We start from the raw sequence: 16,700 nt of genomic DNA, 5'->3' as shown, positions 1-16,700 counted from the left end.
CTTATGCTGACGTTACCGGAGGCGCGACGGCCTTCTCCACCGCGTGTTTTCTGGAAGTAGCGATGTTTTGCCGGCCGGCGTCCAAGCCGAGCGCCTCCCACCGGGAGGAGCGGCTCAAACCAAGGAGCACGTCCGCTCGACTGGTCTTTGGGGCAGAGGGACTCCCCACCGGGGAGTGTCGGCCCTGGGCCCCTTGACAGGGGGAAGGATTGGAGGATCCCCCTGAGCCCATCATGCAGGCTGGCTGCTGGCTGAGGAACTTCTCCAAGAGGTTTCAGCCACGGTCCGCTTGACAGGGGGGGAAGAGAGGGCTGCGACCCCCAATCCCGTCTGGTACAGCGAATAACGGCTGAGGGACCTCTCCCAGAGAGGAATCAGCCAAGGACCGCCTGCCAGAGGGAATAGAAAGCCATAAACGTCCACAGGCTATCTTCACTCTAAAGCCCCCGTTACACATAGCGATATCGCTAGCAATATCGCTGTAACGTCACCGATTTTGTGACGTAACAGCCATGTCTGATACTTACCTCCGACAGGCTCCCCCGCTGGTTATCGCTGATCGCGCGAGAACGTCCTGGACCATTTCTCGTCGGGCGCTTCCTGCTGGGCTTCCTGTGGCGCCGACGAGCGACGCGTGGACGCGGGCTGATGTCAGGATCGCCGCGTCTGACAGGTAAGTAGAGACCGCCGACCGCTGCTATGTCGCTGGTGAGATCTGCCTGTGTGGCAGCTCACTAGCGACCACTTAGCGATGCACCAGCGATCCATATCGTTGTCGGGATCGCTGGTGCATCGCTAAGTGTAACGGTACCCTAAGAGCAATCTCTCATACAACCGTCCCTTGCTGGGACAGGAAAAACACTGGAGGGTGGAGGTGGGAGGGGCTTTTAACCTCTCTGTGATCCTGTCCCACTATAGGTCAAGGATGGACTTCCTCCATGGTGCTGTCCGGAGGGACGTAAGGGAAAAATTGATTTTTTAAAGCTTTAGACAACTATGGTTATTGCTATACAGAATATGTGTTTCTTGTAAATGTTTTTGATTTTCAGTTTAGTGAATTTATGTGGGTGTCCGCTACACAGCCGGAGTCCACAGTTTACCCCCACTCATAGTGGATGCTTATTTCCATCCATTTGTCATTAGTAGCTAGATACGCAGGACTTACATGGAGCGGTTTGACCTTATTATTTACACACAGTCTGAATTCTGCCCAACTGTATTCTCTATAAACAGCATCTGTGTAACAGTCAGCACTAGATGCATCCAGGAAACATTAGGAAGCAGAAATCGTTTATGACAGATTCAGGTTTCCACTAAATGCAGAAAGTGGCAAGAAAAAGTACTTACATTCTGTTCTAAAGTGGTAATATCTTGTTCCGCTTTTGAAAGTTTAAACTTGTATTCACCAATTTGTCTATTGGCATCCCCTATATACAAAACAGGCTCATTAGCAGAAGTGTCAACCAGAAAAATAACATACCGTATTCTTCTCTGCACAAGCTTTCCTTAACACGTCATCAATTAAAAAAGGAAAAAGCTTAACATTGCAAAAACATTAAAAGTAAGCTTACATTATATTAGATACTATTTACCATATCAGTCTCCAATGCTTATCTGTTAACATCTAATCAACTAGTTGGTTAATTTATGAGATGCCTTAAAGTTGTCCCATGGACAAAAGTGCTGTTTAATAGACAAATAATGGAAAATATAGCATTTTCACAATTAGATGTGCTGTACAAAATGTTGCTCTGCAGAGATAAACCTTTAATCGCGACTCTGCTGTATCCTGGGTATTTGCTTGTGCCCGACAAAATGCTTCATCGGCTGGTAGGTGCTGACTGATTGTAGTGATCTCACAGGAGTACGACAAGTGAATATTCTCTACTGGTGCCACTGGCAGGAAAAGCTATTTCGTGCTCAGGACGTTATTCCTCTCTGCCTTTTCCTTTTCTCTTAGGTCCATTTACACTGCACGATTCCAAGTAACTTTCGTTTCTTAATATTAAATGATGATCACTGGATGAACAAGTAAAATGCTCATTTGTCAGGTGAAATGATCCTTTGATTTGCACAAAAGATCATTGTTCCCGGCAGTGCATCATCCAGTAAGAGATTGTTCTTTTTAGCTGTTCAGGTAACATGCATGGGCAATAACCTTCATCTACTGCACTGAAATACTGTACAGGAAAGCAGACAGCGTTTCCCTATATAGTGGGTCACAGCCAAAAAAAACACATAACCATACACTGCATATTCTCTTTAAAGTGTCTGCTGACATCTTCTGTCATAGGAACATGCCAGAAAACGCTCCTGAGTTATACCGACTGTGTGCACAGAGCCTAATACAGAGAAAATATATTGTACGTGCATTATACAGAAACACTTACTCTGCATTTCTATTAGTTGTAGATCAGAACCATTTTCCAGTCCTGATGAGTCCGTCAAAGTGTCATTTCTAACATTCTTATGGCGCTCTTCATCAAGTTGCAGCTTTAACTTCCTTATCTGTAAAATAACAGTGGTCAGCTCACTTCTTACCTACCTAGAAACGACTCCTAAATAAAGGCTGCGCCTTTTTTACCTGTGATACAAGCTCATCCTTCTCTTCTGCCAGTTTCCGTAGCCTTACATCTGAAATAAAAAACCATAATAAACCATTTTCGTTACTGAAGTTATCTACTACAAAATAAAATTATGTAAAGCTCTAGGTGCATGAATTTATTCTTAAAGTTTGAAGCACAACACTATCATTAATGCATTCTCGATCTGCGGGGATATGTGTATGTCATGGTCGGAGGCTAGTTCTTGCTCCATGACGTACATCTTCGTCAGGCTGATGTCACTGGGGCACTGCTCAGGGTCAGCAGGAGGGCAGTAATATGTAACTCTTCTCAGGTTACATCAAATCCATCTACAATCCTGGCAGTTAAACCCCTTAAGCCCCCATCACACACAGCGAGATCGCTGCTGAGTCACAAGTTTTGTGACGCAACAGCGACCTCAGCAGCGATCTCGCTGTGTGTGACACCTATCAGCGACCAGCCCCCCCCGCTGGGTATCGCTGATCATTCAGGAATGTCCTGGGCCTTTTCTTGATCGTTGGTCTCCCGCTGGCCAGCACGCATCGCTGCGTGTGGCAGCGGGAGACCATCAATCAGCGAACTCCCAGCGCTGTAAGCAGACGCTGGGAGCTGGTATCCAAGGTAAACAGCGGGTAACTAAGCGCGTGCGTGGCTTAGTTACCCACTGTGTACCCTGGATACCAGCGTGCTCGCGCTGGGAGCTGGTATCCAAGAAAAACAGCAGGTAACTAAACGCTGCGCGACTTAGTTACCCGCTGTTTACCTTGGATACCAGCTCCCAGCGCGAGCACGTCGGTATCCAAGGTACACAGCGAGTAACTAAGCGACGCGCGCAATTGTTACCCGCGTCGTCGCTGGTCCTGATCGCTGGTGAGATCTGCCTGTTTGACAGCTCACCAGCGATCATGTAGTGACACACCAGCGATCCAGACCAGGTCATATCGTTGTCAGGATCGCTGGTGCGTCGCTTAGTGTGACGGGGGCTTTAGAATCTGATGTCAACAGAGGCATTGACATTTAAGTGGTTAAACAGACAGAGGGGGGCTCCATCTGTCACCTCATCAGCCCCACCACAGAGCGACTAAAAGGGGATCAAAAACTTGTATTTACCCCTAAAAGATGCTGATAAAAAAAGTCAACATCTCACAGCTCCATTCGCATCACTGCAGCCATGTACATTTTTAGTCCAGAAAAAATAAATGGTACTTTTCAAAATCTTGCCAGGGACCAGAGCCGGAGGCAAGGCTAGTCCGATAATCGCACTCAGGCTCCAATTCATGCTGCCAGCAGTTTTGGGCACCAATAATCGGCTGAGAAGGCTCACTTAAAAATTTGTAGCTCTCAGGAAAAAAAAAGAAAAGAAAAAAAAAAAATAATAATTATTAATATATTTAAAAAAAACCCCTCTCAATTGTGCAAATGTAATAAAATATAGATATAAAAACTATATATGGTACATTTTGTTTTGGCTTAACTATGCTGACCTGCAGTATTCATTACAGGTTATTTAACAATGCCAAAAACTTGCAGAACTGCCTTTATTTTTTTTTTATTTTTTTTACATTCCCCCAAAATACACCCCCACCCGCCCTATTAGGATATTTTGCTCACATGAATGAATGTATGCATGTACTGTGATGAACATACATTTCCTATTTACCAATTTGGAATATTACATGTACAAGTACAAAAAAATGAGAACTTGTAGTTTGTGTACATAAACAACATAAATGTATTAAAATCTGCAGTGCCTTCTAGATTAGGGCAGTATGACAGCTTGATCACAATACAGCTCAGCAAAGCTTTTAGCGGTGCATTTGTCAGCACACAGTAAATGGCTTCCTAGAAGAATAACGTAAAATGCATTTAAAATTAAAGGGGTCGGCCACAACTCGGACAACTCCTTCTCAATCACTGATTCCCAGAAGTAAAATAACAGCTATACTCCCCTCTGGTGCCAATACAGTGATGTCAGCACTGGCTCTCCCTACGGGCAATCAGCGGAAGCTCCACTGTCCCCTCCTTCAAACGTAATTGACATCTGGGGGGGATTCACAAGTTCAGCAGTCGCTGATTTTCCGCAGGGATCACATGCATTTCAAGACGCATAAAAGTTATGCCTCAGCACTGCTATACTGTGGTGAATGCAATGTTATCTTATAGTTTTTTCTTTAAGGCTGTGTGCCCACGTTGCGTTTTTTTAAGCGTTTCCGCAGCGTTTGTGCCGGCTCAGACGCTGCAGAAACGCTTAAAAGAAGCTTCACATTAATTTGCATGAGTTTTTGGCTTTTTGTGCCAATGCATGCGTTTTTAAACGCTCAGGAATCGCTTAGCGGCTAAAAATGCAGCATGCTAATTAATTTCCACATTGCTGAGCGTTTTTAGCCTTTTCCAATGTTCCCAGAAAACGCGCGGAAAAGAACGCATAAAAAACAGGCGTCTTTTGTGCAAAAACATGGATTTTTATGAGTACTCACCGTAAAATCCTTTTCTCCGAGACGCTCATTGGGGGACACAGATACTGTGGGTGTATGCTTCTGCCGCTAGGAGGCTGACACTAAGTGAAAAAAAAGAGGTTAGCTCCTCCTCCGCAGTATACACCCTCGCCCCTATTGCGGGCGGAAATCAGTTTGGTGCCAAAGCAGTAGGAGGACAAAAAATCAGCCTTAATACAGGTACAACATGTCCAAAGGAAAACACCACCCTTATATCAAATAAGTAAACACATATTCATTTAAACAAGAGCCAACTGGCTAATAGGGTGGGTGCTGTGTCCCCCAATGAGCGTCTCAGAGAAAAGGATTTTACGGTGAGTAAAAAAAAATCCATGTTTCTCCTTCGTCTCATTGGGGGACACAGATACTGTGGGACGTCCTAAAGCAGTCCCTGGGTGGGAGATTGACTCACCGATCCAAGCTACATGCACCTCCTGTTTAAAGGTGCGCCACCGTTGCTTGGAGACTCCTTCCACCCAGGCTTGCATCCGCCGAGGCCTGAGTATGGATATTATGTTTGGCAAATGTGTGCAGGCTGGACCAGGTTGCTGCCTTGCAAACCTGTTCTGTCGAAGCCTGGTGCCGAAGCGCCCAAGAGGTGCCCACCGACCGGGTAGAGTGCGCTGTGATCCCTGCCGGAATCGGCGTGCCTCTAATGCAGTAGGACTCCTGAATAGTCAAACGAATCCATCTGGCTATGGTCGACTTTGCGGCAGCGAGTCCCTTCCTGCGTTCTTCAGGGAGCACGAACAGCTTGTCCGTCTGAGGAAAGGGTGCCGTCCGTGACACGTACCTCCGGAGGGCTCTTACCTGGTCTAACGTGTGAAGAGCCTTCTTCCCCACGGTGCACCGGTGCTGGACAAAATGAAGGCAAAGCAACATCTTCAGTGATGTGACAAAGAGGACACGACCTTCGGCAGAAAAAGAGGGGCTGGTCTGAGGACCACCTTATACCTATGGAAAGTGAGGAACGGAGCTCGGCAGGATAGAGCCGCCAGCTCTGAAACCCGCCTGATGGAAGTGATGGCCACTAGGGGAACAACTTTCCAGGAAAAGTACCTCAAAGCGATATCCTGAAGCGGTTCCAATGGAGCTTCCTGCAGAACACTTAGGACCATGTTAGGAACCCAGGCGTCCATCGGCGCCATATAGGGAGGTATCAAGTAGGAGACTCCCCGGATGAAAAGTTTTCACCTGCAAATTGGTAGCAACCCTGCACTGGAACAGGACGGATAAGGCCGATATTTGTCTCATGCGGAAACCTGGGGCAAAGCCCGAGTCTAATGCTCTACCGACTGAGCTATCCGGGCTCTCTGAGCCCGACTGGAGAAAAACCAAGATGTTGGAGATCGAGAATCTTAGCGGAGAAACACCGCGGCCTCGACATCAAGCAAAGAACACCTTCCAGGTGTGGTGGTAAATTCATGCTGAAGCAGGCCTCCGGGCGCTAATCGTTGTAGCGACCACCTTGCTCCCGAACCCTGCCTGGGTTAGAATCCAAGATTCAACGGCCCTGCCTTCAATCACAGGGTCCCTGAGTTCGGGTGGCAAATTAGCCCTTGAGACGGTAGATCTGGGTGCTCTAGCAGGCGCCCAGGAACATCGGCGAGCAGCTGCCTTAGATCTGCGTACCACGCTCCACGGGGCCAGCAGAATCGCCCCTTCCGTCTTGATCCCTTTGCTGACTCTCGAGTAGTGGCAGTGGAGAAAATAGATATGGGAGGCGATACTGGTTCCATGGTAGAACCAACGCGTCCACTGCGAATGCCTGCGGGTCCCTGGCCCGAGCGACATATGTGGGCACCTTGGCATTCACTCTGGAAACCATCAGGTCCACATCCAGAGCTCCCCACAGTTGACAAATCTGTTGAAGAACTTCGGGATGTAGAGACCACTCTCCGGATGCAAGACCCTGCCGGCTGAGGAAGTCTGCCGCCCAATTTTCCACGCCCGGGATGTGGACAGCCGAGATCACCGAGTGGTTTGCTTCGGCCCACTGAAGAATGTGCTCCACCTCGCGCATGGTTGTTCTGCTGCGGGTGCCCCCCTGACAAATTATGTAAACCACCGCCGTGGCGATGTCCGATGGAATCCGGACGGGGCGGCCTGCTAGAAAGTGATGAAACTTCTGCAGAGCCAGCCGAATTGCTCGTATCCCCAATAAGTTGATCGGGAGGCGTGCCTCCTGTGGCGACCACCGTTTCTGGGTTGTGTGGTGGTGAAACACCGCTCCCCAACCGAGGAGACTGACATTGATTGTCATTATCAGCCCATGACATGGGGGGAAAGGTTTCCCCTAGGCCAGAGAAGAACTGGTTATCCACCATCCGAACGACTGCCTGACTTGAGAGGACAGTTTGCACCACCGATCGAGCGTGAAAGGATTCTTGTCCCAGGCTGACACGAGGCGTGCTGCAGGGGGTGAAGGATGGAACTGGACGAAAGTTATCGCTTCGATTGCTGCCACCATTTTCCCTAGGATCCTTATCGCGGATCGGATGGTATGAGGGACTGGTTGGCGTAGTGTCCGGACTCCCTGCCGGAGACTAGCGCCCTTTCCTGAGGGAGAATTATCAACCTTCAGCAAGCGTTGAAGATCATTCCTAGGAAGGAAATCCTCTGAGCTGGCACAAGGGATGATTTCTTTGCATTGACCAACCATCTAAGCGGCAAGAGTATCTAGCATGATGTTGACACCTTCCTCACATGCCCGTATTGACGGGCCCTTGACCAAGAGGTCGTCCAGATAAGGCAAGATGACTATGCCTCGAGAATGTAGTGTGGCCCTGACAATTGCCATAACCTTTGTGAATACTCTGGGAGCCGTGGCTAGCCCGAAGGGTAGCGCTACGAACTGCAAATGCTGAACGCTGATGGCGAAGCGTAGCCGCCTCTGATGAGGAGGAAAAAATGGGAATATGCAGAAATGCGTCCTGGCTGTCAATTGAGGCCAAGTATTCTCACTGCTCCATGACCGCTATGACTGAACGTAGACTCCATCTGGGAATGTCTGATCCTGATGAATTTGTTCAGAAGCTTCAGGTCCAAAAAACAGGCCTGACAGACCCGTCCTTTTTGGGAACTGCAAAAAGGTTGGAATGAAATCCCTGAGCTCTTCTGTGTTCCGGCACTGGAACAATGACTCCGTTGTGCAGGAGCGACTTGATGGCTCCCAATAGAGCCCTTACCTGGGTATCCACCCTGGGAAGCCGGGAAAGAAAAAAACATCTTGGAGGGTATCTGACAAATTCTATTTTGTAACTGGAGGACACCCAATTCTTTTACCCATGCGTCGTGAGCGATGTTGGCCCAGACGTGGTGAAAACAGAGTAGGCGGCCGCCCACTTTGCTGGTGTCGTCTGGTAAAGACCTCGAGTCATTTGGTGATGATCCTTAGGATCTGGGTCCCCTCGATCTGGCCTGTTGAGCACGCATTCTCCCCAATGGGTTGGCTCTATAGGGCCTGCCGCTCCCTATCCTGATTGGGGCGGCCTGAGGTGGCGGAATTGGGCCCCGTAGTCCACCCGGAGTCTTTTAACGCATGACCCCGGACCGGTCTCCTATTCGGGTCCCGGACCAGGCTCAGGCTGCTTAGTGGCCACCACCTGACCAATGCTGTCACGCCCGGCCTAGAATGGCCGGTGGCACTGCGAAAGGCCCGAAAACGTGCCTGAACCGGGAGACGAAAAAACGATTTAACCTTCTGTTGAGGGAGAAACCCGCTCTTTCCTCCTGTGGAGTCGGAGATAAATTGATACAAAAATTGGCGGCCGCACTGATAAGGCAGGGAAGTCAAGGACTTCTTGGAAGTAGAATCGACCCGCCATGTCCTCAACCACAGGGCTCTTCAGATAGAGATTGCATTAGCGGCAGCAAGTGCTGAACAATTGGCCGCATCCAAAGACGCATTCAATACATAATCTCCGGCCATCGTCATCTGACATGTGACCTCCGAGATCTCTGCAGGTAGATCCTGCTCCTGCATGACCTTGTTTAATGTTTCTGACTATGATATCATAGCCTTGGCTACCCAAGTTGCTGCGAACGAGGGAGCGAGTGCAGACCCTGACACCTCATATACTGAACGACCTAGGCTCTCAATAAGGCAGTCCGTGGGATCTTTAATCGAGGAAACCCTAGGGACAGATAACCGGGTCTTAGTGGCCAGGCGTGAAACCGGAGGATCCACTATCGGGGATTCCATCGATTGTTTACGGAGGTCCGGAGCAAACGGATAACGTTTCGAGTGCCTTTTAACCCGAGAAAAAAGCAATTTTGGACGTTCTCTGTGCCGCTGCACTATGTCCTCAAACTCAGGGTGAGAGGAACAAATTCTGTGCAGCCGCTTCACCCGTTTACCTGCCACTTTATGCCCCGTAGCCGCTGCGGTATCATCCTCAATCCCCAGGGTCCGATTGATGGCTTCTCTGAGGCTGTCCACTGTTTCACGTGACCCTGGAGTGTCCAGGTCCATGGGCTCGTCTGAGTCACAATCTGAGGTCTGCTCGCTATCAACCACTGGTGACGGGGAGCGAGAAGCAGATCTTACGGATGCCGAAGGCACCGGATAGACTGGGCGACACCGTGTGGATTCGTTTCCCCCGGGTCTGCCTGGAGTGAGGGTGGCCCCTGCAGGCCGGAGGCTCCTGTGAGGTGGAGGGTTCCCTCTAAAGGCGGCGAGACACTGTCCCTGCCCCTATCTGGGGCTTGAAGGGATTCTATTGCTCTCGTAAGCGACGCCATGTACTGTGACAGTGATCGGGCCCACTCCGGGCATTTGACACATTGGTCGCGGTCGCAGGGGAGGGCTCCTGGCCGCGTTTGGATTCGCAGGCTTCGCATAAATGCTGCTCTGCGCCCGCGGAAACGCAGCCCGACAAGAGATGCATGCCGCGTAAAAGAACGTGTGCGTCTTTGCTTTTGTTCGGACATGCTGTATCTGTCCGCTGCTGGGGATATGGGGAGGAGGTAGCCTCTCGGGCAGCACTTACCCCAGTCCTGCGCCCCCCCGTCCTGGATGCTCCTTTAAATCGCATGCCGACATCTGTGGCGCGCACCAGCCTGTAAAATCGCTCTAGGGGCGGTACTTCCATCTTGCGGCCTAGCCCGTGCTCTGAAGCCGGGGCCTCGATTTTTACCGCCGCCGAGTGCGGGGCGGGCTGCCGGAAGTGACACGCGGCCCCGAGGGCGGCACTTCCGGCCGAAGCCGCGGCCTCAATTTTTCCCCTACCCGACTGGGGGGGGGGGGGGTTGCGCGGTACCGAAAGTGGCACTACTGACCGGCGCAGTGTTCCTGTCCTGACGGATCCAGATCCAGCAGGTATGTGAGGGGGTCTTTGATAAAAAAATAGGACGGTGCAGGCACCCTAGCTCCATCTAACCCCTTCAGGGGGTGAGGAGAGGGACCGTCCACCACCTTGCAGCACCACCGTCTAGCGTTGGTGGAGCAGTGGGGGCCGCACAGACTAGTCTTGTGCCTCTGTGCAAGCCCATGGTTTCAATACCTAGGGGTGGACAGGGCTAAGTCTGGCATAATGTCCCACGTCACGGGAGAGGATACGTGGAGGGATACTCGCACGTGGTCGCCCATTGATGGTTTGGGGAAATCGGATCCTTTCAATAGGATGCGTTGCCCCTGTCTTATCTTCATAAAATAAAAAACAAAGAAAAAAATAGATGTCTGGGGAAAAGTCCCAGAGATGTCCCTCGGCGCAGGAAAGGATACGCGGAGATGATACTCAACGCGTGCTCGCCCGTTCATGGTTTGGGGAGATCGGACCCTTTCAATAGGATCCATCGCCCCTGTCTCATCTTCATAGTAAACTAGAAAAAAATAGGTGTGTGCCTCCATAGGACACTAAGCAAAAAACTGATTTCCGCCCGCAATAGGGGCGAGGGTGTATACTGCGGAGGAGGAGCTAACCTCTTTTTTTCACTTAGTGTCAGCCTCCTAGCGGCAGAAGCATACACCCACAGTATCTGTGTTCCCCAATGAGACAAAGGAGAAAACACTCAAGAAAAGCGTGGTAATAAAACGCACGTTTTCTGGGAAGGGAATCAGTTTCCTGAGCGTTTAAAAATGCTAATGTGGGCACATAGCCGATCTCACGAGACCGCTAGAGTAACGCGAGACTACGTCATCACAGGTCCTTGCCGCAAGGCATTACTGGGAACGCTGAGGCCCGGGAAGGCTGCGCGTGACGCCGGAAGGTAAATATACCCCGATTTTTTTTTTTTATTTTTTTTTTTTTACAGGGGTATGGTACCCAGGGCCTGGAGGACAGTCTCCTCTCCTCCACACCGTGGGTACCATCCGCACATGAGACGCTTAACTTTGCGCATGGTGGGCATAGCCACATGCGGGAAGTAAGCGGTTCTCATGCTTTCCTATGGGTGCGGAATCGCGGCAATTCTTTGCGATTCCACAAAAAGAATGAACATGCTGCGTTTTTTTCCGCGATACGATTCCGCAGCGTCACAATCGGCTGCGGCCTCCCTTAATCTTTGTACATTGACTAGCTGAAGAGCCCGGCGCTGCCCTGGCATAGTAACTAACTACGGTTAGTTATAACAAATTATAATAATTATATCTATATACACATATATATAAAGCTGAGTGTATAGCCTCGCCCACTCCGCATAGCCACATTCACTATAATATCCCTCATCGTCCCTTCAGCCAAAGCTACCGGACTACTACCCCTAATATCCCACGTCGTCCCGTCACCCAGCGCCACCGGACTACTACTCCTAATATCCCACATCATCCTGTCAAAGCCACCTGACTACTACCCCTAATATCCCACATCAGCCCGTAAGCCAGAGCCACCGGACAACTACCATTAATATCCCACATCATCCCGTCTCAGCCGCCGGACTACTACCCCTAATATCCACCATCATCCCGTCAGCCAGAGCCATCGGACAACTACCACTAATTTCCCACATCATACCGTCAGAGCCGCCGGACTACTACCCCTAATATCCCACATCATCCCGTCAGCCAGAGCCACCGGACTACTACCCCTTATATCCCACATCATCCCGTCAGCCAGAGCCACTGGATAACTACCCCTAATATCCCACTTCATCCCGCCAGCCAGAGCCACCGGACTACTAGCCCTAATATCCCACATCGTCCCGTCACCCAGAGCCACCGGACTACTACCCCTAATATCCTACATCATCCCGTCAAAGCCACCTGACTACTACCCCTAATATCCCACATCATCCCGTAAGCCAGAGCCACCGGACAACTACCACTAATATCCCACATCATCCCGTAAGCCAGAGCCACCGGACAACTACCATTAATATCCCACATCATCCCGTCAGACAGAGCCACTGGACTACTCCCCTAATACCCCGCATCATCCTGTCAAAGCCACCTGACTACTACCCCTAATATCCTACATCATCCCGTAAGCCAGAGCCACCGGACTACTACCCCTAATATCCAACATCATTCCATCAGCCTGGGGTCAGAACCAGACCGCTGAGTGGAACGGTCCTAATTTCCATACCGGGGATCCCTTTAAGATAGGCATGGCGTCAGAACCAGACTGCTGAGTGGATTTGCCCTGACTTCCATACCAATGATCCCTCCCTTTTATAGAAGCCTGGGGTGAGAATCAGAGCGCTGAGGGATTTACCCTAACTTCCATACCGGAGATCCCTTTAAGAAAGCCTGGGATCAGAACCAGAGCGCTGGATGGATTTGCCCTGACTTGCATACGAATGATCCCTTTAATAGAACCCTGGGATCAGAATCAGAGCGCTGAGGGATTTGCCCTAACTTCCGTACAGGAGCTCCCTTTAAGAGAGCCTGGGGTCAGTACCAGAGCATTTGAAGGCAATTGTCCTGACTTCCACACTGCAGATCCCTTTAGGAAAGGCCTGGGGTCAGTACCAAAATGCTGAGTGGATTTGCCCTAACTTGCATACCAATGATCCACGGGAGGGGGAGGATTCATTTCTGTCATGTGCACTGTGCTCCTTTCTGGGGGGCAGACAATGGCTGGGAGCTTATGTTCCCGGGGATGCTAGATTTCTCCAACTATGTCAGTGTCTGCTGAGGTGTTGTCAAGTGGGAAGACTTGCTCATAGCAACCAATCACAGCTCAGCTTCTTTTAACCAGCTCTGGTGAAATGACAGATACTTAGTGATTGGTTGCAAGGACAGCTGTTGCTCATAGCAACCAATCACAGCTCAGCTTCCTTTGAACAGCTCTGGTGAAATGAAAGATGCTTCGTGATTGGTTGGTGATATACACATACATACATTCAGTTTTATATATAGAGATTAACCATTGTAGTTTCCATAGTGTCACAGTCGGATGCAGCCCCCCTTAATCTTTATACAATGGTTAACCATTGTAGTTTCCATTTACCAAGAGGACCGTCTCCAGCAGATTCCAGAACTTGTGCAGCTTCTTGGGATACAACAGTTATTTGCCCAACCACTGGCTCATGGTTGATGTCACCATTAGGTGTTCCATCTGGAATAATCACCATACCGTGTTTCTGAAAAGAAAAATGAAACAAAAACGCATGGTTCAAATAGACAAAAGAAAAATACTGACACATAAATGGAGTACAAATATATATTGGACAGAGGTGTCAGCATGTAGCCTGTAATGTATCACACTACAGATTTTAAAGAACTTGCCAATTCTATTTTTTGTAAATCAGATTAATAAGGTAGTATGGTAAAGAGTAATACTGTAAATCTCTGGCTAAAAGTCAATTGTGTCTTGAGACAGAGACCTGTTTAATATGAAGTCTTCTGGATTACCCAGACAGATGAAGGCGTAATGACTCTGTATAATACCCAGGAGCAGGTCATCCCTGACATGATGTAAAACACTGTATTCTTTCTATGATACATTTGATTTCAACATGCAGAGCTCTATTACTGGGATGATTGAAAGGACTTATGCTTAGAGTGACCCCTATGTATCTGCCTGAAGGAGACAGCTGGTGTCAATTGTGTCTAATTAATATATATGACGGCAGTGGTGACACCATATTACCACCAGGAATTACCGCTGTAGACAATCAATGAGCTTGGCTGCTCACACACGGAACTCAGGAGCGGCACTGAGGATGACGGTACGAGCCGCTAAGCTCAGTGATGGGCTCGTTGACATGACATTGAGACTGCAGCCAAAGCACTGATATCTGCATGGTGGTGAGGAGTCGGCAATGGACCCAGTGAGGGTGAGTACCTGCCGAGTTTGTAGTTATAGCAGGTGAATTTAATTGTGTGAATTTAAGGTTATGTGGCATTCATCTAAGGCAAAAACAATCACATACAACAATATTCTTATAGTAAAAAAGGTGTATATAAAACTGCCACTCGCTGCTATTGTCAAACAGAAACATGGAATGGCTAACATACTGTACCTCTCCTATCTTCAGTTTTCCTTTCACATCAGCCAGCTCATCTCTGAGCTCATCCCGCTCATTTCTAATGCAGTCAAAGTACTCTTTTTGTCTCTCTAGCGCCTGTATGCAGGCAAATAACCAGCAACACAGGAAAGGTAAGAAGAGCAGCAGAAAGAAAAGAGAAATAGAGTGAAACACACGTGGAGAGAATAGGGAAATCATGCACACAGAGACACCACAAGGATGAGCCAGAAATATACCCAGTTATCCATCATCATTTGATTGTATGAGATGTAGTCTCTGTACAAAATGTGGTCCCTGAGCGAGGATTTTGAGCACTGCAGCTGTATAGTTGTTGTTTTTTTTCATACACATCTGCGTGGTCTCACATAGAAATGTATGGACCGTGTAAGGTATTCAGCGGATCTACTGATGTGGCTGTATGGCAGTGTATGGAAACAAGCACAGCATGACTATATAACTAAGGCCTCATTCAGAAGTCCGATTTTTTGCTTACAAGTGCTGTCCATGATTTTCACAGACCGCACGCATACCTGTGATAGTCTATGGGGCCATTCACACATCCAGCTTTTTCATGGACACAGCCGAGGGTCGGCTCACAATCGGTAATGCAAGGCAATGGGTCTGTGAAAAAAATCGTACCACACTCAGATGACATCCAAGTGCAGTCTGATTTTCATGGACTATCGGAAAGCAGAAGGTGGAGAAAACTAATGACACTGATCAAAATAATCGGTCCGTTTTTCTCGTATGAGAGAAAAATTGAAGTCTGAATGAGGCTGAAGTGTCAACATCTTCGGTTGAAAGAGTGAAGGTGAAAAACAACCTTTCATACGATGCCATCACTTATGTATGGACTCCCATCGAAGATGCATAGGATAACAAATGAACCTACACTAGTTATGCCAGCCATTAGTATCCTAATGCAAGCGAGGGATCAGAGTGTCTCTCAGTTTGGAAACACAATGTCTTAAATTATCATTGCAAAACACTCTTTGTAACGCAAAGTTCATAAGAAACCAACATTTCCTATAAACCTGAGTGAATGGAGCAGTCCCTTCATTCCGAGAACTGTTCCTGAACTGCAGCCTAACAAACAGATATAAATTCAATGAGGTCTAACCATCAATACTGTAAGACAATCCCATAAGACTTGCAAATCTGACATGCACGAGATGCCACAGTCACTGCAAAACATAGATTATTAGTTAAGTTTACACGGGATCACAGCACACACGTTAACGGTATGGACGAGCATTTACGACATGCTGGGAACATGCCAATTCACAAATGCAATCAGTGGTCTCTACGTTTTATGAGACACATATCACCTTCAGCTAAATGTCACAATGAACCAACTAGGTTAGATTGCTTGGTGTGTAGCTTGGAGAAATTACTGACACTAAGGCGTGGTATATTCAGACTTACAAAAACATGAATAAAGAAAGGGACGACTTGCCCAGGCACAGATTAAATACGAATGAAAAATGTACAGATGTACTGAGGCATCGGTTACACTACACCCTCATCACTGTATTGAATACTGAAATATTAGTGTTTTATGCTTCTAGACAGGGAGGAGAGATGCACCTAGGGTTTGCTTTACACATTAGCAGAGGCAAATTCGAAAAAAAAAACACTTTTTTTAGAAGATGATGTATGGTGACCATTCCCTTATGTCCAAGTCCAACTTTCTCATAATCCTACTTTCCCAAAAACCTTTTTACCGACAACTGCAGCCTTTCTCTGGCATACATTCCAATAGTGTATGTGGTCTCACAAATGAGGGCTACGGAGCACTTTTAGCAATGTTATTGGTTTTGCTACATTGTGTGACAAGAAGCATGTTTTCTGCAGCTGCGGTCCCATGCTTGCTGAATCATTTCCACTTGTAAAAGGAGTGAATAAAGTAATGGCTGTGTATTTCTCAAGATATGAATGGCCATTTTAAAAATCTAAATTGTTAAAAAAAACTTCTGATCTGATTAGGAACAGTGTTTAGGGCTTTATTAAATTATTTTTTTCGATAATCAGCTAGAAAGGAGTCAAATCTATGGCGAGACAAAAGTATCGCACTGTCCTACCAAACTGTAGGATACAATATGTTCTATAAGCTCCTGATCTCCCCTAGTCGTTTCAGCCAGCATGATGTAATTTATGGCCTTAAGGCTTAAGACAAGAAGTAGAGTATTATATATAGGGGAATTATATA

General features: G+C 48.1%; 1 protein-coding gene across 7 annotated transcripts in view; it reads right to left on the bottom strand.

Annotated features, from left to right (window-relative positions):
- Window positions 1-16,700, bottom strand: part of LRRFIP2 (LRR binding FLII interacting protein 2) — a 207,489-nt gene that overhangs the window by 12,204 nt on the left and 178,585 nt on the right. For 5 of the 7 annotated variants that reach the window (XM_073549894.1, XM_073549897.1, XM_073549895.1 and 2 more), the window contains 5 exons: window positions 14,486-14,587; window positions 13,471-13,603; window positions 2,585-2,634; window positions 2,391-2,508; window positions 1,348-1,427 (listed from right to left, as the gene is read on the bottom strand). In XM_073549894.1, the coding sequence (XP_073405995.1) occupies window positions 1,348-1,427; window positions 2,391-2,508; window positions 2,585-2,634; window positions 13,471-13,603; window positions 14,486-14,587 (483 nt within the window). The remainder of the gene's footprint in view (window positions 1-1,347; window positions 1,428-2,390; window positions 2,509-2,584; window positions 2,635-13,470; window positions 13,604-14,485; window positions 14,588-16,700) is intronic. The other 2 variants (XM_073549899.1, XM_073549900.1) reach the window with 1 other exon arrangement.

The sequence above is a fragment of the Dendrobates tinctorius genome, unplaced genomic scaffold (genome assembly GCF_039654945.1).
Source record: "Dendrobates tinctorius isolate UK_male_01 unplaced genomic scaffold, ASM3965494v1 ptg000162l, whole genome shotgun sequence".
NCBI lineage: Eukaryota > Metazoa > Chordata > Amphibia > Anura > Dendrobatidae > Dendrobates > Dendrobates tinctorius.
The sequence above is the reverse complement of the archived record's forward strand: the minus strand, read 5'-3'. Positions and strand labels throughout refer to the sequence as shown.